Below are 24,398 nucleotides of genomic sequence, written 5' to 3'. Positions count from 1 at the left end.
AAAGGTTTTAAAACAAGAGATTTATTTCAAGAAAATAGCTAGTGATAATTGTGAAGGCTAGGCTTTTGAGGATAGGTGATTGACTCTAGGACTGTTATAGTGATCCTGTGCTGTAAGGAAGAACTTGATGAAGGCCGAGGCATTAGAAATAAAAGAAAGGCATCAGATTCAAGTAGTGTTACAGAGTTAAAATCAGTTTGTAAGACTTGGCTTAGGATGGGAAGGAAAATGGTTGAATGTCGTGGCTGTCTGGGAGGATGAGTAGTGCCACTTAACGAAGATAGAAATAGGAGAAATAGATGGGCTGGGCGCGATGGCTCACGCCTGTAATCCCAGCACTTTGGGAGGCCGAGGTGGGTGGATCACGAGGTCAGGAGATCCAGACCATCCTGGCTAGCATGGTGAAACCCCGTCTCTACTAAAAATACAAAAAAATTAGCCTGGCGTGGTGGCGGGCGCCTGTAGTCCTAGCTACTCGGGAGGCTGAGGCAGGAGAATGGCGTGAACCCGGGAGGTGGAGCTTGCAGAGATCCGAGGTCGTGCCACTGCACTCCAGCCTGGGCGACAGAGTGAGACTCCGTCTCAAAAAAATAAAAATAAAAAAGAAATAGGAGAAATACGTTCGATTTGTAAAATAACAAGGGAAATATTTAGAAAATTTATCAAAATATAAGGAAGAGAGTAAGTTACTATCCATTATTTATGTATCTCATCAGGTGTGTTCAGTTTATTTATTGTGGCAAAATATACATAAATAAAATTTACCATTTAAACAGTTTTAAACTGTACAGTTTAGTGGTAGTAAGTACATTCTCGGTGCTGTGCAACCATCACTACCATCCATCTTGAAAGCTGTTTTCATCTGCCCAAACTGAAGCTCCAAACCCATTAAATAATAACTCCCCATTGCCCCCCAGGTCCCTGGTAATCACCATTCTTTTTGTCTCTATGAGTTTGACTACTCTAGGTACTTCATGTAAGTGGAATCATGTAGTATTTGTCTTTTTGTGACTGGCTTACTTCACTTACCATAATATCTTAAAGGTTCATCCATGTAGCATTGGCAGAATTTTGTTTCTTTTTAAAGCAGAATAGTATTCCACTGTATGCATATACCACATTTTAAAATCCACTCATTGGTAGGTAGATACTTGGGTTACTTATGCTCAGATGTTTTTTGTATGTTTTTGAGGGGGTATTCTGTGTGTGTGTGTATATATATATATATAAATGATCAGAGTGAATTGCTTAGTTATTAAAGAATGAATATAATAAAACTGAGTTTGGTAAAACTCTACAAACCACTGCACTCTTATATAGATCCATTGTTACAAAATAGTGTTGTTTTCCAAAATGACGATTACAGAAGACCATACATTGTACTGTGCAAATACATCATGACCACTGGAAAAATAGTATAAAATATGTATCCTACTAGTACTAAGTACCATAATGGTCAGAGGTTTAGTATAAAGTTAATAGAAGACCTGGGATTCTTAATATATGATGATTGGCTTATCATAAGGAAGGGTAATAGGTACAAAATTACATACACTTTGAAGTGTCCAAAACAATGAAGGTGTAGTATATGTGCTAGTCTTTGAGTTTCCACACAGGTGAGTTTACTAACATTTCTTTCTGTATTTTAAAAACAGTCCACTCAGTCCAGGTGCAGTGCCTCATGCCTGTAAGCCCAGCACTTTGGGAGGCCAAGGCAGGAGGATCACTTGAAGCCAGGAGTTTGAGACCAGCTTGGCAGCATAGTGAGACCCCATCACTGCAAAAAAAAAAAAAAAAAAGAAAAAGAAAGTTAGCGGGGTATGTGGTGCATGCCTATATAGTTCCAGCTACTCAGGAGGCTGGGGCATGAGAATTACTTGAGCCCAGGAGGTTGAGGCTGCAGTGAGCCATAATTGTGCCACTGCACTACAGCCTGGGTAACAAAGTAAGATCCCGTCTCTTTAAGAAAAAAAAAAAAATGTCCATTCATTTATTCAGGTTTGAGGCAATGGGTTCACTACTGCTCCCCACTTTCCCAGTTCATTGTGTCATCACTATGTTCCAGATATTGTTCTAAGTGCCTTACATGTATTAAGTCTTTTCCCCCCTCCATTATTTTTACCCCAATTTTTCAAAAGGAGAAAGTAAGTCATCTAGAGGTTAAGTAACTTGCCTGAAGTCTCATAGCTAGTGAGTAGTGGATCTAGGAATCAGACCCAGACAATCTTCTCTTAAGCTTTGCTGCCACTCTTAACACCTTTGTCAAGGTGCTGTCATAAGTGCTGGAGGTACAGAAATGTACACACCTGAAATTTTTTCTTTCTTCTTTTTCTTTTCTTGTTTTTTTTTTTTTTTTTTTTTGAGACAGAGTCTCGCTCTGTCACCCAGGCTGGAGTGCAGTGGCACAATCTCGGATCTCTGCAAGCTCTGCCTCCCAGGTTCACGCCATTCTTCTGCCTCAGCCTCCCGAGTAGCTGGGACTACAGGTGCCTGCCACCATGCCAGGCTAATTTTTTGTATTTTTAGTAGAGATGGGGTTCCACCGTGTTAGCCAGGATGGTCTCGATCTCTTGACCTCATGATCTGCCTGCCTCGGCCTCCCAAAGTACTGGGATTACAGGTGTGAGCCACAGTGCCGGGCAAAATTTTTCTTGATCTCATGGAATGTACACATTTATATTTATTAAACGTATTTTAAAATTTCTGTTCTGATTAAAATGTATAAATAGACATACAAAAATATGTAATGTAGGAAAATACTATATATAGTTAGGTAATCATATGTAATTAACATATTACCATGTTATTTCAGTATTATTTAACAAACGTTTCCATTGTATGGATGTGTCATAATTGAACCATTCCCCTGTGTTGGAAAGAAATACCCAAGCCTTTCCTAATAATCATATTGCAATGACCGTTATAACACCTTCATCATTGTCGTTTCAGATTACTCTATGAGGCTGTTTATGAAAACATTAGTTATTGGCATCTGTTTCTAACTACTTTCCTGAAGTTTATGCTTTAGCAGTAGTTTGCTAGTAGTTATTTGATCTCATAATTTCATAAACATTGTGTGTTGTAAATTCAGTAGTCAAAACCAAAACAATGAGAATTTAGTCATCAAAAAAGTGGGCCTTATTTATATTAATTTAATTTTTCCGCTTTCAGAGTCTTTGCTCTCCTTGATACTGGCATCACAATGTATTTTTAGTGTATTAATACACACAAAGTTTTGAATTATAAATGTGAATTTTGATGTAAATACAATTCTCAAAATATATATGCCACCAAATAAGTTAATTTTAAAATGGAAAATTGGATATACCAAAAATCATTTTAGATTCTTATTATCATTTAGCAGTGAATGTGTGTTTTTTTTGCTATTCTGCCTGTAAGCGCCATTCCTAAATATTTTCTTCCATTCATTCAACAAATATTTGTGTGCCTACTGTATTTGATGGCATATCAGGTATACCTGCCATCATGAACTTTCTATATTTAGCTTATCAATCATATATTCAAAGTAGAGTTTGTAACATTTTCACATATTTAGTAGTTTCTAGTGCCTACTGTGTTGCAGGCTTTGGTGGTTAAGTGATGATAGGTTTACAGAGATGAAAGACAAAAGTTACACCCTTTGGACCTCACAGCATAGTAAAGGAAGGAGACTATAATAATTAGCACGGAAGTAGAATGTTTTCTAGACAGTTTCATAGGTGTTTTTTTTTTTTCTTTTTTTTTTCGAGACACAATCTCACTGTGTCACCCAGGCTGGAGTACAGTTGTGTGATCTTGGCTCACTGCAACCTCCGCTTCCCAGGTCCTGCCTCAGCCTCTTGAGTAGCTGGGACTACCGGTGTGCGCCACCATGACCAGCTAATTTTGTGTGTGTATGTGTGTGTATTTTTAGTAGAGACGGGGTTTCACCATGTTGGCCAGGCTGGTCTCAAACTCCCGATCTCAGGTGATCCATCCACCTTGGCCTCCCAGAGTGCTGGGATTATAGGCGTGAGCCACTGCTCCCAGCCTCATAGAGTTTTAAATATACATTACTGAAGATAAAAATAGAGTGCAACTAAAGATAAAATAAAGATTTGTAGTTCTGTATAGGATTCATTTGTCTGGAGGAGCAGAGTGTAGGAAACAATGTGATATCCTTTCAGGAGTGTGTGTGTGTGTGTGTGTATGTGTGTGTGTGTGTGTGTGTGAGACATTCAGAGCCATTAAGTTGTTTTAAGTAGGAACCGGAAGGGGCCAGAGGGATGGACTAATGTATAAAATAATCAGTTTGAAAAGATGGTTGTGGCTGCAGGCAGAGATTTCATTGGATCGGGTCCCTTGTTTCTGTTCTTCATTAGTTTCTTCGCACCTACTGTGGTAGAGTTCTTTCCTATATGTAATTCTGTCACCATTATCAGCTTTCTGAAGAGTGACCTACATTTTGTAGTCTGCTTTCCCCACAATCTACAGTAAATCTAAATCTTAAAAATATGCAATTTTTTCTGACAGTGGATTGAAAGATTTTCATCAGTTACATCTGCTCTTTCAACCAGGAAATAGTTTCATTTTCTCCTTAGCGCATACTTTTTAGCCCTAGCTGGGAAACTTTCATCTTCCATTCTTTACACAAGCTGTTCCACATTCCTAGAGTATAACAGAACCTTTCTCATCTACTTCTCTCCTAGGAAGCTCTTTATGGCTTGTCTGTATTAAAAATTTGCCTTATCAGTCATCCTAAAGTAATTTAAATTGCTTTATGACAGTAAATGAATGTATTTATTGATCAGTTATCAGTTAGTTTTACTTTGTGTGGCTTGAGTGTTCTTTCTTGTAGCTACATGATGCCACACTTGTGGTAAAAGCAGTGTGAATTCTTAGTAGATTTAAAATGTGATACATATACTTCTTACTATACCATTTCTAAAAATGAAATATTTTTTATGTTTTTATGTAAGAAAGGTGGGATGGGGTGAGGAGGAAAGGAACAGATACCTGCCAAGTCAGTCACAGAATGGGAGTAAAACTTGATGGTTAGCTGTCTGTCTGTTCATTTTTATGAATGCTATTATAGAAGTAAGCTTTAGAAACTGGAGCTGTTTTCAGTTTAATGACATCCATAGAATTAACCTGATTCATTAATATCAGCATCAGGAGGAGCATTGTTTGAAGAATCCCCTACCTGGTCTATTAATCAGTTTCCTTTTAGACAGGTTGTATAGGTGATTTCTGGCCCTCATTGACAGAATAGAATAGTGGTCGTTGAGAAGTGGACCTAGCATGTAGCAAGTCTTCAGACCAGTGTTTTAAGTAATTTTTATTCCTTAAGAAGAAAATTGAAGAAACAGTTGAGGCAAAGAGATTTGTGGGGTTTTACTAGAAAGATCTCGATAAAGCAAGGACTGTCACTCCACCCCTCATTCATATGAGGGTTCACATTAAAAATGACAGTGTTACACAGTGGTAGCAGCAGCTTTTTTGTTTTTCTTAGTCATGGCAGCAGTTAACACAGTGCACTTAGTGGTTTAACATACCAACACTTAAGGCCTTGTTTTTTGTTTTTGTTTTTAAGTCATTGAAATTATGAGACTATCATTCAAATGGAAGCATTATAGTTCTTCGGAACCATTATGATCTCAAAAGGAAAGGAGAATGATACAGATACACTGGCTGAGGTGTTTTGAGGTGCATCGAAGTGTTCCGAGCTGTGACTTACCTTAACATGTTCTTGAAGTACCATGGCGTGGATTAAAAGGTATGCTTTAGAAATCTCCCAGTGACCCCAAGGTCATGGATAGAATGAACACTCATGATTCTGTATTTAGTTATTGCATATTTAAGATATTCTGTATTTAGTTACTGCATATTTAAGATATATAACTTTTGATTATAGATGTGGTTATGGATTTATGGTAGTATTTTTTGTGACAAAAACCCATGGATTTTCTTTTTCCTTTATGATATATGGTTATAGAAGATACTGTGGTAAATATTTTCCCTAAGTTTTTATAGTAATGGGCTGTAATTTCATTCAACAAATAGTTTAGGGATTATTCATGTATTACTCTGTAATTATCTTTTACATCATAGACTAGTTCTCTACAGAACTGTCATTTTATGGTAGCCTGAATAGGAAATAGTTGGATGAAGTCTTCAGTTTGGGTACTAATTTGACCAAACAAAACAATTTTTATTTGGGCCATTTAGTACAGTTTTTTTCTTTTACAAAGAATTTTCACTTAAAGGAAAATGAGTTATTTATTTATTTATAATTTTTATTTATTTGTTTTTGAGATGGAGTCTTGTTCTGTTGTCTAAGCTGGAGTGCAGTGGTGCAATTTCAGATCACCGCAACCTCCGCCTCCCGGGTTCAACCAATTCTTCTGCCTCAGCTTCCTGAGTAGCTGGAACTACAGGAACGCACCACCATACCTGGCTAATTTTTGTATTTTTAGTAGAGACGGGGTTTCACTATATTGGCCAGGCTGGTCTCGAATTCCTGACCTCGTGATCCACCTGCTTCGGCTTCCGAAAGTGCTGGGATTACAGGCGTGAGCCACCACACCCAGCCTATTATTTATTTATTTTTTTGTTGAGACAGAGTCTTGCTCTGTTGTCCAGGCTAGAGTGCAGTGGCACGATCTCAGCTCATTGCAACCTCTGCCTTCTGGGTTCAAGCAATTCTCCTGTCTCAGTCTACCGAGTAGCTGGGACTATAGGCGCCCGCCACCATGCCCGGCTCATTTTTGTATTTTTAGTAGAGATGGGGTTTCACCATATTTGTCAGGCTGGTCTTGATCTTCTGACCTCAGGTGATCTGCCCGCCTCAGCCTCCCAAAGTGCTGGGATTACAGGTGTGAGCCACCACGCCTTGCCAAAAATGAGTAATTTTAAAAATTAATATTGTGATTATTGTTTATTTAACAATGTATGTATGCAGTTATTCATTTGTTTGTGGTATATAGTTTTGCTGTTACTTGTGGTTACTAGTATAGTAATTCTAGTCTTTATAATACCCATTTAACTATCAAAAACCTTTAAAGTTTTTATTTTTGTAAAATTTTGAGTGACGTAATAAGTTTCTTAATTATATGAAATCTTGGAAACCTGATTTTTGTACTCTTTGTGTTTGGTATTAAATGCTCTTTTTAAAGAGTGATAGAAGTGAATGGAGAATGCTGAATTCATTAATATTACATCAGATTCAGAACTCTCTTTTAGGTAATAGAAGAAACAATATTGGGAAGACAAGTTTAAATCAATCATGGATAGATAAGTGTAATAGAAATAGAAATAGAAGTGGACTATAAATACTGGTATAGTCCATGATTTTTGTCAGTTAGTCTACCTTAATGTTAAAATCCTATTGGTATGTTAGCAGTTATATTCTTAATGGAATTTACTTGTTAAAGTAAGATGAAACTGCTTTATATTAAACTCTAGTCCATAATGACAGTGATCTAATCAAGTTCCAAGATAGAATAATCTGCTTACTAGCCAAGGCAATCAATCAGTTCAATCAGGAATTTTATGTCTGTTGGGACAGAATAGTATCCACCCTCCAAAAAGACATTCTTGGATATAATGGTTTCAGGATAGTGTTCAATGTGTTGTTTACAAAATTGTTTCTTGATAATACTTGCTATCTCAACTTTAACATTTCTTTTTGGGGTAGCACTTGAGAATCCATTTGTTTTGTTTTAACTCCACAGAGGTTTATGATACACAGCTAGAGTTGGGAAGTCCTATTCTCTTTGGAAGACCTTTTTTTTTTCCCTTTCTGAAATGGAGTCTTGCTCTGTTGCCCAGGCGGGAGTGCAGTGGTGTGATCTCGTCTCACTGCAACCTCCATCTCCCGGTTCAAGCAATTCTCCTGCCTCAGCCTCCCCAGTAGCTGGGAATACAGGCGCGAGCCACCATGCCCAGCTAATTTTTTGTATTTTTAGTAGAGACAGGGTTTCAGTATGTTGACCAGGCTGGTCTCGAACTCCTGACCTCATGATCTGCCCATCTTGGCCTCCCAAAGTGCTGGGATTATAGGTGTGAGCCACCGTGCCCAGCCTGGAAGTCTTTATAGCTTTGTAGTTAAAAGCTTACTTAGACCCTGGGATCACCTCACCTGCATTTCAAACCTAACCCTTCCCTTGTTATTGTGACAGGTTCTAAGAGTGACTTGAAAAAACCCATACATTTCTATATTTTTAAAAAAGCATATTGTTATGTAATTGTATAGTATGAATTATATATAGATAATTGTACATATACACACAGTGCAGGTTTGGGCATGTAGGAAGCCAGTGTCAGATTAAGTGTTGATTATTAAATGAAGTACACTGGTATAGTCCATGATTTTTGTCAGTTTGTCTACCTTAATGTTAAAATCCTTTTGGTGTGTTAGCAGTTATATTCTTAATGGAATTTACTTGTTAAAGTAAAATGAAACTGCTTTATATTAAACTGTAGTCCATAATGACAGTGATCTAATCAAGTTCCAAGGTAGAATAGATGAGAATTTTTTTTTTGTGGAGGGTGCACTATTACATTTTTCTTATCCTGACTGAGTCTTGTACTCTTCTGTGCTATTCCTAGAGTAAAATAAGCCATCACTATTTGACTGATGTTTTCAATTCTTTGGGCTTTTTCTCATCAGTGAAAGAAGGTGGCCACTGGAATCTGCTACTTTATCCATGATCATCTTATCCTGCTGGGTTGATTTCTGTGTTTTCTAAAGCTGTGTTTTTCAAATTGCAGGCTTCAGCACATTCATGAGTGGGTAAAGAAAAATTCAGTGGGTTATGACCAGCATTAGAACATGTATTAGAATAGAAAATAAAATATCAGTGCATTGAATATAGAAAAGAATGTATTTCTTAAAACTTCTGTTTTAGTTGTATCAAAAGATTGAAATAAAATATATACACATTTATGTGGATATTGTTTAGTTCCACTAAGTGTATGTTTCCCTTAGTCATAGATGTCCCTTAAAAGTGGTATTAGTTTTATATTATTTTGTGCCTTCTGAGAAGAAGTGATCAGCATAAGTTTCAGTGTGCTTTCTAATGGTATGCCAGTCCTCTACGTTACTTTCAAGGGTCCTCCTACCATCTTTTATTTTTATTTTTTGAAGTAAAGGTTATTAGAGAATAAGGAATAGAAAGAGAGTAGGAGAACCCAGCAGCAGTGGCTTTTGAGTGACATTAACCAAGGCTGTTTTATTAAGTAGAGTGATGTAGTATCTTGCCCCTTGGCATGCATTGTGGTGGTTATCAACTCATAGATTAGTGGTTTTCAAACTGCCAGTGGTAGCACACTCTGGAATCAATTTAGTAAGCTGCTGCCTCCCATGAATCCCCTACCCCCCAAATGAAACAGAAAAGAACAAAATAGAAAATGTTATGAATGTATCACACAATATATACCTTTCTAAAACTTTGTGTCAGTGGCATGTATATGTATGGGATTGCAGAGACCTAATTTCTACTGATCATCAACTGGAAAACTGTGAAACTCAGTCTGATAAATTCCTATCGCCAAGCTGACCTCAGCCACAAAAGCCTCAGATATCTAAGACAAATATTACCAGATCAGTCTTTTTTTTTTTTTTTTTTTCTTTTTAAATCTCTGATGGTAGAGAACAGTTAGTTTGCTGTAAAACTTTGGTTTTGTTTTTTTGTTGCTGTATCGTTTTGTGATGTGTGTGTGTGTTTGCCCTGGTAAATATATATATATTTATTGATTTTTATTTATTTTTTTGAGATGGAGTCTTGCTCTGTCGCCCAGGCTGGAGTATAGTGGTGTGATCTGGGCTCACTGCAACCTCTCCCTCCTGGGTTCAAGTGATTCTTCTGCCTCAGCCTGCCGAGTAGCTGGGACTACAGGCACATGCCACCATGCCTGGCTAATTTTTTGTATTTTTAGTAGAGACGGGGTTTCACCATGTTAGCCAGGATGGTCTCGATCTCCTGAACTTGTGATCCACCTGCCTCGGCCTCCCAAAGTGCTGGGATTACAGAATTGAGCCACTGCACCCGGCCTGCCTTGGTAAATATTTAAAGGTTCATATATAAGAAATATGCAGTACATCCTGGTTGTGGAAGGATTTACCCTTGCTTTGCACTGATGGAAGAGACTCATGCAGTTAAAAAAAAAAAAAAAAAAAAAAACAAATAGACTGGGCGCCGTGGCTCACGCTTGTAATCCCAACACTTTGAGAGGCTGAGGCAGGTGGATCACGAGGTCTCGAGTTTGAGACTAGCCTGGCCAAGATGGTGAAACCCCATCTCTACTAAAAATACAAAAATTAGTCAGTCATGACTGCGGGCGCCTCTAGTCCCAGCTACTTGGGAGGCTGAGGCAGGAGAATCTCCTAACCCAGGAGGTGGAGGTTGCAGTGAGCTGAGTTGGCGCCATTGCACTCCAGCCTGGGTGACAGTGTGAGACTCTGTTTCAAAAAAATGAATAAATAAGTAAAATAAAAAGAAAATACAAATAAAATGATGATGCATACTAAAACCTGTCAGTTCAGGCTGAGCGTGGTGGCTCACACCTGTAATCCCAGCACTTTGGGAGGCCGAGGTGGGCGGATCACCTGGGGTCAAGAGTTCAGGACTCTTGGCCAACGTGGCAAAATCCCATCTCTACTAGAAATCCAAAAATTAACCAGATGAGGTTAATCTCAGCTACCTGGGAGGCTGAGGCAGGAGAATTACTGGAATCCAGGACACAGAGGTTGCAGTGAGCCAAGATCATGGCACTACACTCCAGCCTGGGCAACAGAGTAAGACTGTTGTCTTAGAAAAATAAAAATTAAAAATAAAACCTTTCAGTTCACTTTTCATTTTTTATATGTTAGGACTTGTTTGTATAATAGGTGCTTCTTTAATTCAGAAGGCAAATATAAAATTTAAAGTGGCAAAAAATTAAGCATAAATCAAATACATTACAGATATTGAAGGCAGTTAAATGTTCAAATGTTAAACTTTCTGTTTTTGTGAAGATTTCGATAACATTTAAAATTTTATTTTTCTTGGATTAGTTCCTGTGCCTACTGCAGTGTCCTCATAACAGCAGATGTTTGCTTTATAGATTTATTGAGGATGATCACAGAGTTTTTGGTGAATATTTTAAAATAAATAAGGCTTCAAAGCAGGGTGATATCAGCATATGTATATTTTAAGATTGTCTAAAATATAGTTTCTTTCTTCTTAGAAAACAGTAAGAGGATGAAGACTTCTGGTAAATTGTTTCATAGTGGTGGAATTGTACATTAGTTTTCTACACTTGGGAGTTGAAAAATGGAAGAATTATTTGCCAAAAGAGGAGGACAAAAGATAATACGCATAATTCATCTTTTTCTGCAAGTTCTTGGAAATTGAGTCAAAGTACATAGTTCAGTTCTCTGAATTGGGCATGATATGCTTTTCAGAAATCATGTTTTGAAATTATAGAAGATAAATAACCTCTCCCAATCAGTGTGTTAACTACCCTGATGATGGTTGCTTGTCTTTGTACAGATGTGTGCAGGCATACATTTTCAGTGGTGGAGGCAGTAAATGAAAACATATGGATTCAGAGTATGGAAGAGTTGAATTTATTTTTTTCTATTGCTTTGTTTCACCAGATTCTCCCTATTCCACATTAACCCCTTGTCTTCTCCCAGATTATCCAACTCTTCCTAGTCTTTTCCATAGCATTGGTTTGGCTTTTTGGCGATATATGAGAGGATTGCTTTTTTTTCCCCCCTTAAGTTATGTTTAGTCACTTCAGTCTTACCGCTTTCCACCTCATGCTGCTTATCCTGTTGGAAGCACAAGGTTTTATGTTGTCTCTCTGTGGAATTTGTTTTTTCAAAGCTTTGTCTTTTTCCTTTGGTTGTCATCATGCATGTTAGCAGCTTGTATTCTTTTTCTTTGGTAAATTTCTCCTCCTAGAGTGTACTTTAGAAGGAAACTAAACTGCATTCTAGTTTAGTTGGCCCCAAACTGAGATCAGTAGCCAGAGATGGCACCCAGGGGTGATGAGGGGATTAAAAATGCCTGTAGAAGTGTTGTTGGCAGCAGCTAAGCAGCTAGATTAATGAAATGTGCATGAAATTTAACTTTAAATAAACTCCTTTATTGTTGAAGTTTCAGTGGAAAAACTAACTTGAGTGGGAAATTCTAGCCCTGGGGCAGGGATAGGCCAGAGATAAGTAACACAAATATGCTTACAAAATGGGGGTGACTGGGTGCAAGCAGAACACACTCAAAGCATTCATATTTGAAATAAACAGTCACTGTCTCTGTAGGGAGCCAATTTTCAATCCTTGGTCTACTTTCTAAATCTATTCTTTCCCCCACCCTCATTAACAGATTTTGCTTATTTTGTTGACTCCTGTATCTCCATCCCCTGGGACAGTGAATAGTCATAACAGGTATTCAGCAAATATTAGTCAAATGAATGAACTTTTGATAATACTAGGTTTTTAAGACATGCATCTATCCTGTCATGGCAGAACAGGTCATACTCTTATTTACCAACTTCTTAACTACAAACTGAGAGAATAACTAGATACATAAGAAGGTAATCTTATTTTGAAATTATTTCAATTTCTAGAAATTTGTCATCACTGAACTCTTGTGAGTTGGGGATTGGTACATCTGAAGGCCAAGAAAATCTGAGTGTGTTATGCTAACATTGAATCAATATTGCACTTACAAGATTTCCCTTACCAAATGATTTACCCAGTCTTCACAACAGCTCTGCAGATTGCTAACAATTAACATTCCTATTTTACAGAGACGGAAGCTCTAGAATAACTATAAAAGTGTTGGGATTTTTTGTTTGTTTTTGTTAGAAAAACCTGGATTTTGAGGAAGCAAAATGTAGAAAGAGTTTATGTAATAATTCACCAGATTTTTCTCACAGTGGTGGATATCCAAGTGTGAGATTATTTGATTGTGATCTGTGCTCGTATTCCACAGAAGAAAAGCTCTGTATTTCAACTAAAACATTTCCATATTTGGGACTGACCAGATTTGGTTTGTTAGGAGGTGGACAGTTGCCCTTTTATGGCCACTAGATACTCCATTGCTCTCTTTTATTTCTCTTCAACTTGGTGGCTGTGACACTCCCTCAGTCTTTTCTTTCTCTCTTTTTTTTTCACTGATCTTTTGTACTCCAGTGTGCTCTTGCTTTCCTCCCTCTCTCTTCCAACCTTCTAGCCCCTTTCTCTCTCTTCTCCCATTCCTCATTTACATGCAGCCTGAACAAACAAAAGAGTTTGCTGTACATTCTGCCTGTAAAAGAATAATACGTGAACGTTGCTTTGAGTCAGCGAACGGGGCAGGTCAAGTGAGAAGTGATCTGACCAGCAAGGATCCAGTCAGGAGGATGCTGTGAAATAGCATAAATCTTAGATCTTAGGAGATTGTTCAAAAAGGAGAGAGCTGATCCAGGATGAGTAGTAATTCTTTTTCAGAACAAAGACCTTGTCGAATGTAATGACTGGACCAGTGGTTTTAATTTTGGAGAAATACTAGAACCAAACCAAAACACTGATAGATAGTAGGAAAAATTAACAGTTAGAATTACTCCCCTTTAACTGGATTTTTGTTCCAAAGTTCAAATTTTTACTTAGAATTAAAGTTTTCTTTTCAATCTGAAATTCTCCTTTATATCTTGAGCTGCTAACATTTTAAAAGCATAGGTAATCAATCTGTTAACTAATAACATTATGACTAATAATATTGTCATTATTATCTTAAACACAGTGGTATATTATTGTTACTACAGTAAAGAATTGCCTGGGTGTAACTGCTGGAGACCTGAACATGGTTTATCACATTTTCCAATCAATTAGTTTTAGACTCAAGAAAACTACATGAGGGAATTTGTAAGGTTTATTGAGAGACTCCCATTTAGATCTTGATACCACTTGTTTATAGAATCTGTTAAAAATGTGGATTATCACTTTTTTGAAGTGGCAACATGCTTCATGAAAGAACATCGCTTGTGGAGCAAGTAATAACAGTAACCTATAGTGTTGTATCTTTGTAGGGCATTCTCCATGTCAAAAATAGTTCTATCAATTTTAGCTACCTGAATTTGGTAAAATAGTTCCCTTTTCTCTCCATTGTAAAACTTTTTGAAAAGTTAGGGGCCGGGCACACTGGCTCACGCCTGTAATCCCAGCACTTTGGGAGGCTGAGGCTGGCGGATCACGAGGTCAGGAGATTGAGACCATCCTGGCTAACATGGTAAAACCCCGTCTCTACTAAAAATACAAATTAGCCGGGAGTGGTGGCAGGTGCCTGTAGTTCCAGGTACTCTGGAGGCTGAGGCAGGAGAATAGCGTGAACCTGGGAGGTGGAGCTTGCAGTGAGCTAAGATCGCGCCACTGCACTCCAGCCTGGGTGACAGAGAAAGACTACGTCTCAAAAAAAAAAAATTGAAAAGTGAATGTCAACTTACAATTTTTTTCTCCATTGTGGAAATTAACTTAAACATTACAGATCAGTTTTTTAAAAATCATTTTTAACTGTGCTTTAATCATTGATAAATTGTAATTTTTCTAATTAATAATGTAGTTTAATAGATAAGATTCCATAATAATCTTTTTGTTTTGGTTGCATGTGTTTTAACAGATGACTTGCTGTTATAGTTTATTCATATAGTGAGCACTTACTGCGTACAGATTTGTATTTGAGAACTCAATATTGTACACACTTGAGTCATCTTGAATGTGAATAATACAAGCTTCTAACTTTGGCCATATTTCTCTAATGGGTGTGTGTGCTATTAAGAAAAAATACTGGCCAGCATTAAAAGTGATAGCCTAAAATGTTTAGTGGGCATTTCCAGTTCGTTTGGAAACTAGTTGGCATTTTTAAATTTTTCTCAGCACTAATACAGTGGTATGACATTTTCTTCATTGCTAGGTTACTTAGTTATAATTCTTTTTTTTTTTTTTTTTTGAGACGGAGTCTCGCTCTGTCGCCCAGGCTGGAGTGCAGTGGCGCGATCTCGGCTCACTGCAAGCTCCGCCTCCCGGGTTCCCGCCATTCTCCTGCCTCAGCCTCCCGAGTAGCTGGGACTACAGGCGCCCGCCACCTCGCCCGGCTAATTTTTTTGTATTTTTTTAGTAGAGACGGGGTTTCACCGTGTTAGCCAGGATGGTCTCGATCTCCTGACCTCGTGATCCACCCGTCTCGGCCTCCCAAAGTGCTGGGATTACAGGCTTGACCCACCGCGCCTGGCCTAGTTATAATTCTTTAGGAGTCTGAATTTGACTGATCCCTACAGCTGTTACCACAGATTTCCCTGGTTTATTTCACTTTATGGTATTGCTTCATATTCTCAAATTGGAATATTACAGTATTTCATCCTTGAGATTCAATAGTTTTGGTTTGCTGAGAAATCAGTTACAGATTAAGAAGTGATTTCTTTGAAACATTAAATAATGATAGATGGCTTGTTTACTGGGAAAAGAGAATGAATGTTATCAGTGAATTGGGATAAGTCATTATTTTGGAAAGGCAAAGAATACAAGTAGTTTATGGAACAGAATATGGTTTCCTTATTTGTTTTGTATGTGGGGCTCATTATCTAAACTTCGTTGATCATTGTGGAGTCAGAAATGAGGGAAAGCCTCACCTTGTGGCTTTCCCACCTTCGTTTTTCCTTTTTCAATTAGAAATAGGCCAGGCGCGGTGGCTCACGCCTGTAATCCCAGCACTTTGGGAGGCCGAGACGGGCGGATCATGAGGTCAGGAGATGGAGACCATCCTGGCGAACACGGTGAAACTCCGTCTGTACTAAAAAATACAAAAAAACTAGCCGGGTGAGGTGGCGGGCGCCTGTAGTCCCAGCTACTCGGGAGGCTGAGGCAGGAGAATGTCATGAACCCGGGAGGCGGAGCTTGCAGTGAGCTGAGATCCGGCCACTGCACTCCAGCTCAGGCGACAGAGCAGACTCCGTCTCAAAAAAAAAAAAAGAAATAATGCTGACCTCTCAGGATTGTTAATGAGACTTAAATGAGAATACACATAAGGAGATGTATTCTGTCTATTGCTGTCTCGTTTACTTTGCTATATGAAGCCAGTTGAGGAAGCTACAGGTATAAGTGGCAATGAGAGCTTCATCTAATCTTACGGATTTAGAGAATGGGGATAGAGAAGATAATTTGGAAATCCAGTTGATGGAATTTGTCAGTGAACTGCCTGTGGTGGAAGGCAAGATGAGGGAGGAGGTCAGTAGTACTAGGGCTGTAGACAGTAGAGATTCTGCATGACTTTAGGAAACATGCCTGTACAGAAGTTGGAGAGAGAAGGAATGTTAAGAATTAAATAGCTACAGGGGAGCTCCTCTTTAAAGTAAAACTAATCTCCTGTTTCTTAATTAAGCGATTTGACGTAGGGACATTGACTAGACAGTAAACTAGTAAATTAACTCTGTAACACAACACCTTTGCAGCTTGTACAATTTAAGTTCATACATAGCAAAGTACCAAGTAAATACATAACATGAATGACTCAAAACTCTGAAAGTCATGTCCACTTTCTAGGGGCCTTGTTCTTGTCTTCTGCATTGCCATCCCAACTCACTCTCTCAAGGCCTTCCCTCCTATACTAGTGTTGCCATAGGTTACTGATGATGCATGCATTATTCAGTGCTTGGTGATCTGTCCAGTCTCAATTCCAAACCTTTCCTTTGCCTGTGCTGAATAGAGGCAAACATCGTCAGATGTTTGTAGAAGCATTAATCAGCCTGTAGTATTTCCCAAGGCAAAGCAGCTTGCAGTTAGATCTTGCACCATCGAGCCCTGTGCTTCTGTGCTGTTTATTTCCCTTTCAGAGCCTCATGGCCTCCCATGAGGCTTGAGTGAGCAGATACTAGCTGGTGGGCCTGCTCTTTTGGTCCTAGCAATGCAGGAAGGCAACATGACAGCTTAATGGCTCAGATACACTTTGGCAGAAAGCCATTCTTTAAGCTTTGAATTGTGGTTAAGACTGCTTCTTCAGAGTGGTTTTCATTTTTACCACAAATGTAGGTTTGATCATTATAATGTAAGTTACAATTGAAAAGAAGAAATATAAGTTACAATTCAAAAGAAGAAATGTATTGTTTCGTATTAATACTCAAGCAAGAAAGGCATTTCCTTTTTCATGTAGTGGTGTTACATAAAATGTTTTGGAAATCTCTTCTCCCCTATTCTGAACATAGGAATTTTGATTCCCATCATTTTATTTTAGTTTATTGTGTTATTTTTAAACTCGTATGTAGAATATCTACAATGTCCTATTTTATATGTGTTTAAGAGTGGCAATTGCCATATTTAATTTTTTCCTTAGGGGCAGGCTTCTTTGAAATAGCTTAACCCATTATAAACCTGACTCATGGTCTTGTCTTTGTTCATTAGACCTTATTTCGAAGGGCTCCATAAAAGCTCTGGTCTGTGTTACTGAAAAGGAAAGATGCACTGCTGAATTCAAGTACGTGAAAATACCAAACTGTGTGTCAAAGGCTTGGCTGCTAAAAAATTGGCCAAACATGGTTTGATGGAGGCTGGGCTCGTACTATGTCTGTGTAATTTCTACCAACAGAAAAAAGAACACAAAACCTCTTCGTTAAATGGAACTATATGTAGATTCATGTTCTTTTTCAATTTAGAAAAAAAAACGTTCCTTGCAGAATTCTGATTGATAGTGTAAGCCATACATTCAGAAGACTGTCACAGTCCCTACTGCAATTGTAACATAGTGCTCTCGTGCAGGAAAAATGCAAGATAAATTGTTTCAGAATCAGATTTATGACATATATGTGCACACACAAGTGTCTTTGTGTGTATATATGTAGTCAAAGTGTGACACCCATAACAGATGTCTTTAGATTTCCTGAATGTTGTGTTTACAGCTTTATTTTACTTTTTTTTTTTTTTTTGAGACGGAATCTTGCTCTGTCACCCAGGCTGGAGTGCAGTGGCACGATCTCGGCTCACTACAGCCTCTGCCTCCTGGGTTCAAGCGTTTCTCTTGCCTCAGCATCCTGAGTAGCTGGGATTACAGGTGGCCGCCACTACATCCAGCTAATTTTTTGTATTTTTAGTAGAGATGGAGTTTCATCATGTTGGCCAGGCTGGTATCGAACTCCTGACCTCAGGTGATCCACTCGCCTCAGCCTTCCAGAGTGTTAGGATTACGGGCGTGAGCCACTGCGCTCTGCCATGTTTACAGCTTTAGAAAACATTTTCTTACTTCTAGTAATCAAGGAAAAGTTTACTCTGTACCCTTGTAAAATTTAGTCAGTAACTGAAGGATTGGGAAGGTAATGAGTTTCCTTTCAGATTTTTTGTTGCCCCCCTCACTCACACCAAATCAGTGCTATATCATAGAAGGTTTTAGGTCAGTTAATGCACTTTACATTTCTGTCATAAAAATTCATATTCTGTCACCCTTTTTTTTTTTTTTTCCTAGATGGAGTCTCACTGTGTCACCCAGGCTGGAGTGCAATGGCATGATCTCCGCTCACTGCAACCTCCGTCCCCCAGGGTTCAAGCAGTTCTCCTGCCTCAGCCTCTCGAGTAGCTGGGACTACAGGCATGCACCACCATGCCCAGTTAATTTTTGTATTTTTAGTAGAGACAGGGTTTCACCATGTTGGCCAGGATGGTGTCAATCTCTTGACCTTGTGATCCACCTGTCTCCTCGTGATCCACCTGTCTCCCTGCCTCAGCCTCCCAAAGTGCTGGGATTACAGGCGTGAGCCAATACACCCAGCCCCTGTCACCCTTCCACATTGTAGTGTCCATAATTGAAATGCAATTAAATTCTGTCCTAATGCAGAGTACGTGGAAAATCATGAACGTTATAATCTAGTTAACACTTTTGAACAGAATTTACCAGTATATGAACTTGTGCAAGGTAGTTTCTAAGCTGGTTTCCTCATCTGTATGATGAGGATAATAATACCTACCTGGTAAGATTGATGTGGGGGCTGGGCGCGGTGGCTCATGCATGTAATCCCAGCACTTTGGGAGGCTGAGGCAGGGGGATCACTGGAGCTCAGGAGTTCGAGACCAGCCTGGGCAACGTGGTGAAACCCTATTTCTACAAAAAAATACAAAAATTAACTGGGTATGGTGGCTCACACCTGTGGTCCCAGCTACTGGGGAGTAGGATCACTTCAGCCTGTGGAGGTTGCAGTGAGCCAAGATTACGTCACTGCACTCCTGCCCTGTCTTAAAAAAAAAAAAAAAAGAATACTGTGGGTATGATGTGAGATATGCATACAAAGTATGTAACATAGTGCCTGCCCTCCAGTAGCTGCTATTGTAATGTACTTCATATGGATAGGGACCGTGTTTCTTTTTTGCTGTTATCTGTTCCGAGTATCTAGTGCGGTACCTAACACCTAATGGGTGTTGAATAGTGAAAGGGAAAAGGAACCAGGATCTAGGAGAACAATTAATTATTACCATTCTCCTTCATTCCTCTTCATCTCAGTTTTAGGTGAAATAGGCAAAAGAATTTCACTACTTTAACAATTTGAAGTGAGGGTGAGAAATAAGAGAGAAATAAGAGAGAAAGTGCAAGGAAGAAAACTGTGTGACATCTTGTATGTACAAGCCAGTTTTCCATAATCACATTGTGGATTTTCCATGGAAGACGTTCAGTCCCCAGCAGTCTTTGTTGGGATGCACACAAAGCGCGCATGAAGCCCATCATGTAGCAAGTCAGGGGAAAGGGATGCTGCGTGCTGTCTGGCTGCCCTTCCTAGGGAGGTGTGGATTCTAGAACAGACTTCACTATGTTTCTCTCTCCTTTTGTATCCTTACCTTGATGGTAATAGGAACAATTTATATTCATACATATACTCCTCAGGTTCCTTTTTATTTCCTTTTTATTGCTAGTTTTGACACCTACGTGTCTGTTTTTTCTGTTACTGGGCAGCTGGAGCCACCTGACCTGGCACTAACATAGGACCCCTCACAGCTGAGCTTAGTTATCCCTCTCTAAGCCATAGTTTAAGGACAAACTAAATATATTTTTTGTGGTAAAATATACATAATGTAAAATTAACCATTTTAGCCAATTTTAAGTCTGCAGTCCAGTGGCATTAAGTACATTGATGTTATTGTGAATGCACTTAACCATCACCAGCATCCATCTCCAGAACTTTTCATCCTCCCAAATTGAAACTCTGGACTCATTTAACAATAACTCTCCATTCTCCCTTCTCCCCCAGGTCCCTGGTAGCCACCAATTTTTCTGTCTCCATGAATTTGACTACTAGGTACCTCATATAAGTGGAATCATATAATAATTTGTCCTTTTGTGTTTGGCTTATTTCGCTTAGCATGTCTTCAAGGTTTATTCATGTTGTGTTGTAACATATATCAGAATTTCTTTCCTTTTCAGGCTGAATCATATCCCATCATATGTATGTATGTACCACATTTTTGTTATCCATTCGTTCATTGTCAGTGTACATTTGAGTTGTTTTCCACCTTTTGGCTATTGTGAATAATGGTACTGTGAATATTAGTGTACAACTGTCTTCTAATTCCAGCTTTCATTTTTTTCTGAGTATATGCTCAGAAGTGGAACTGATAGATCATATGGTAATTCTGTGTTTGTTATTTTGAGGAACCATACTGTTTTCCATAGTGACTGTACCATTTTGCATTCTCACTAGCTATGCATGAAAGTTTCCAGTTTTCCCCATATCCTTGCCAACCCTTGTTACTTTATTGTTATTGTTTTTTGTTTTAAATCAGAGCCATCCTAATGGGTATGAAGTGGTATCTCACGGTTTTGATTTGCATTTCCCTAATTAGGGAGGTTGAGTATCTTTTCATGTGCTTATTGGCTACTTGTGTATCTTCCTTAGAGAAATGTTTATTCCTTTGCTCATTTATAAACCAAGTTTCTTTGTTGTTGAGCTGTAGGAGTTCTTTATAAAATCCTGTATCGATATTTGATTATATGTATTTTTAAGGCAATATAAATATATACTTGTTTTGAAGGGACCATTTCAGTTTCACAGTATTCATTAGATTAGATACCATTCAGTAATCCAGCCTTGAAAGAGTAGTAGTGGACTTACTTAGTACTGGACACTATTACAGTGCTTTACATATATGAACCTTTTTGATTAGAAGTACATTTATCTGTGTTTTCCATTGAAGTAACTGAGGCACACAGAGTTGGAGTAAATTTCTTGCTCTAGGTCATGCCACTAGTTTGCAATAAAGCCAGGATTTCAGTTTAAGCAACCTAGTTCCTGAGTCCATGCACTTAGCCTGTATGAGAAACTGTGTGTGTGCTCTCATCAAGTGACACTTTTCAGGTCTTGAACACTGCTTTCCCTCTGTCAAAGATTTATCTTACTTTTTCCAGTGGCCAAACTAGAAGGCAGACAAAATTATCAGGGAACTGTGACTGAAATTCATAGAGGCATGTGTGCCATTTTAAAGGCGGTTCATAAGATGAAGTGAGGCATCTGAAGGAGTTATTAGTAACAACTGAATAAACACTTGGAACCTCTTTAAAGTTTCGTTGTATTTCTCTTTGTGGCAAACCCTTAGGTTTGATGTGATTCTTTGTTTGAGTCAGGCATGTATTTTCTAAAATGGTTTCCCTAGTGAAATTTGCTTGCTGAGACATTTTTTTTTTCTGTAAATTCTTTACTTATTTGCCTTTCTCTGTTTTTATTTTAAGCCGCTTATATTCTAGAGTTGGTGCTTGAGTGGCTATCAGTTGATGTGTAGAGAATGCAATTTTATCTTGTATCTTGTAGTTTAAGCCAAACTTAATTGGTAAGACAAAACAAAACTTCTTTGTCAAATTATATAATGCATTTTAAAGCAAAATGCAATTTTTGCCACTGCCCAGTATCACTAGTAATCACGTGTAGGGTGTGTGTGTTTTATGTATACACTGGGGAAGGGGAGATGAGAAATGTAGATCTCTTTTCTCTTTCAATATTGATGTTACTAACTGGGTGACTTTTTGTGTGAGTATATAGGCATAACTGGGAGGTACTGTGTTAACTAGCAATTTATTCCTCATTGTACACATGGATTTAAAATGTTTTTGTTACTACAAATGTTGCTTTATTGGACATCTTTGTATCCATGTTTTGGCACAGTAACAGATTATCTACCTGTATAATAAATTTCCAGAATTGACATGGTTAGGTCAAAGGAATGCACATCTTGAATTATAATACACATTGGCAAAATGTTAAAAGGGTGCACAAATTTAAACTCTTGACAGTGTGTGCAAGTTCGTCTCCACTTGCACACTGACACTGGGTATTATCAAACTTTAAATCTGTAGCAAGAAATTCTTCAGTAAATTGTCTTAATAACATAAAAATTAGGCCAGGAAGCTGGCCAGAATCTCTTACATGTCACCTCTGATGAATGTTTTTTGGATAGGCTTGTCACCACTAGGTTCTGTAGCAAGCAGAGATAGGCCAGCATCTTGATTAAGAGATGAGTGCTTCTGTAGGTGTCACTTCTTTGTTCTGATATTTCAGCTTGCAGAAAAGTTGCACAAATATTAGAAGGAAGTTCCCCCAGATACCTCAGTGTTAACATTTTACCACATTTACCTTGTCCTTGTGTATATCTGTACATACACATATGCATACACATACCCACACGCATGCAAACTGTTTTCCCCGCTTAAACCGTTTGAAGGTAAGTAGACGTTATACCCCATTCTTCTTAAATACCACAGTGTGTGGTTCTAAAAGTAAGGATGTTCTCTTCCATAACCACTGTACAATTATCAAAATCTGGAAATTAAAATTGCTAAAATCCTATTATGTAATTTACAGATTTTGTGCAGATTTTGCCAGTTGTCAGTGTAATGTCTTTTTTTTTTTGAGACGGAGTCTCGCTCTGTTGCCCAGGCTGGAGTGCAGTGGTGTGATCTCCACTCACTGCAAGCTCCGCCTCCTGGGTTCCCGCCATTCTCCTGCCTCAGCCTCCCATGTAGCTGGGACTACAGGCGCCCGCCACCTTGCCTGGCTAATTTTTTGTATTTTTAGTAGAGACGGGGTTTCACCATGTTAGCCAGGATGGTCTCGATCTCCTAACCTCGTGATCCACCCGTCTCGGCCTCCCAAAGTGCTGGGATTACAGGCGTGAGCCACCGCGCCCGGCCAGTGTAATGTCTTTTATAGCAAAAGTAAATTCTGGACTGTAGGTCCCTTTCAGTTGCTGTGTGTCCTTAGTCTCCTTTAATCTGGGCCTCAGTTTTTTGTTTCATTTTGTCAGCTGTTCCACAATTGGGATTTGTTCCTCAATTTGGCTTTGTTCCTTACATTTAGATTCTGGTTCTGTGGTTTTGGCAGTAATAGAGTATCAGAGAAGTGACGGTGTCTTCTCTTAATGTACCGTATCAGGAGGCATTTGATGTCAGTTTGCCTCATTCAGTCTTGATATATGAAATGTGGAGTAGTTTGCCCAGAGTCTGATTGCCCCTCTTTTTTTGAGGCCATAGATTTAAAAAATTTCTTTTTGAGGCCATACTTTTTCATTTAAGGCCTTCATATAAGATATTAATGGAGACCCGTATTCGCACAGCTTAGTTGTGGTGTCTGGATAGTGGGGCTTATGGCTGCTAGAGATTTAACCCAGGGGAATCCGTCTCCAGGTATGGATATTTTGAAAGACATGAACCAAACCTGGAAACAATATTGGAGGAACCTAAAAATCCAGATGCTGAGGGTGGCTGCAGTTGACACTGTCAATTACCCTCATTTAGGTCTTTTCATTCTTCCTGTTTCTTTACGTAAACTGCTGGCAGAATGTTATAAAGAGAAGTTCACTGGTGTTTGTTTTTTTTTTAATTGAAAAAGGTAGAATTAAAGGACTTTTAAAAATTAAGTAAAAGAGCCTGAGTGCGCTGGCTCAGGCCTGTAATCCCAGCACTTTGGGAGGCCGAGGCAGGTGGATCACTTGAGGTCAGGAGTTGAAGACCAGCCTGGCCAACATGGTGAAACCTTATCTCTACAAAGATACAAAAATTAGCTGGGCATAATGGTGGGTGCCTGTAATCCCAGGTACTCAGGAGTCTCAGGTGGGAGAATTGCTTGAACCCAGGAGGCGGACATTGCAGTGAGCCAAGATCGTGTCATTGCACTCCAGCCTGGGCAACAGAGCAAGACTCTCCATCTCAATAAAATAAATAAATAAAATAAAATAAGAAAATGGTGCTTTTCAGATGTTTCTATACAGCAAACTTAATGAGAAGAAAGTACATTTCTTCACCTGAAGTGGCCAGCTGCATGGCCTGTCTTTGAAATCTACCCCATAGGATGTGGGGTTTTTTTGTTTTGTTTTGTTTTGTTTTTTCTGCAACCAGGTCTCATTCTGTTGCCCAGGCTGGAGTACAGTGGTGGGATCA

General features: G+C 38.7%; 1 protein-coding gene across 4 annotated transcripts in view; it reads left to right on the top strand.

Moving 5' to 3' along the window:
• Positions 1 to 24,398, top strand: part of RBPJ (recombination signal binding protein for immunoglobulin kappa J region) — a 121,173-nt gene that overhangs the window by 43,694 nt on the left and 53,081 nt on the right. Inside the window, exon 2 of one of the 4 annotated variants that reach the window (XM_011965348.1) lies at positions 5,573 to 5,755. The exons of the other annotated variants lie outside the window; for them this stretch is intronic. Within the exon in view, the coding sequence (XP_011820738.1) occupies positions 5,739 to 5,755 (17 nt within the window). The 5' untranslated portion in view covers positions 5,573 to 5,738. The remainder of the gene's footprint in view (positions 1 to 5,572; positions 5,756 to 24,398) is intronic. 4 annotated transcript variants of the gene reach the window in all.

Source organism: Mandrillus leucophaeus, unplaced genomic scaffold, assembly GCF_000951045.1.
Source record: "Mandrillus leucophaeus isolate KB7577 unplaced genomic scaffold, Mleu.le_1.0 Scaffold720, whole genome shotgun sequence".
Taxonomy (NCBI): Eukaryota; Metazoa; Chordata; class Mammalia; order Primates; family Cercopithecidae; genus Mandrillus; species Mandrillus leucophaeus.
Note: the sequence above shows the minus strand (reverse complement) of the source record. Positions and strands in the feature narration are given on the sequence as shown.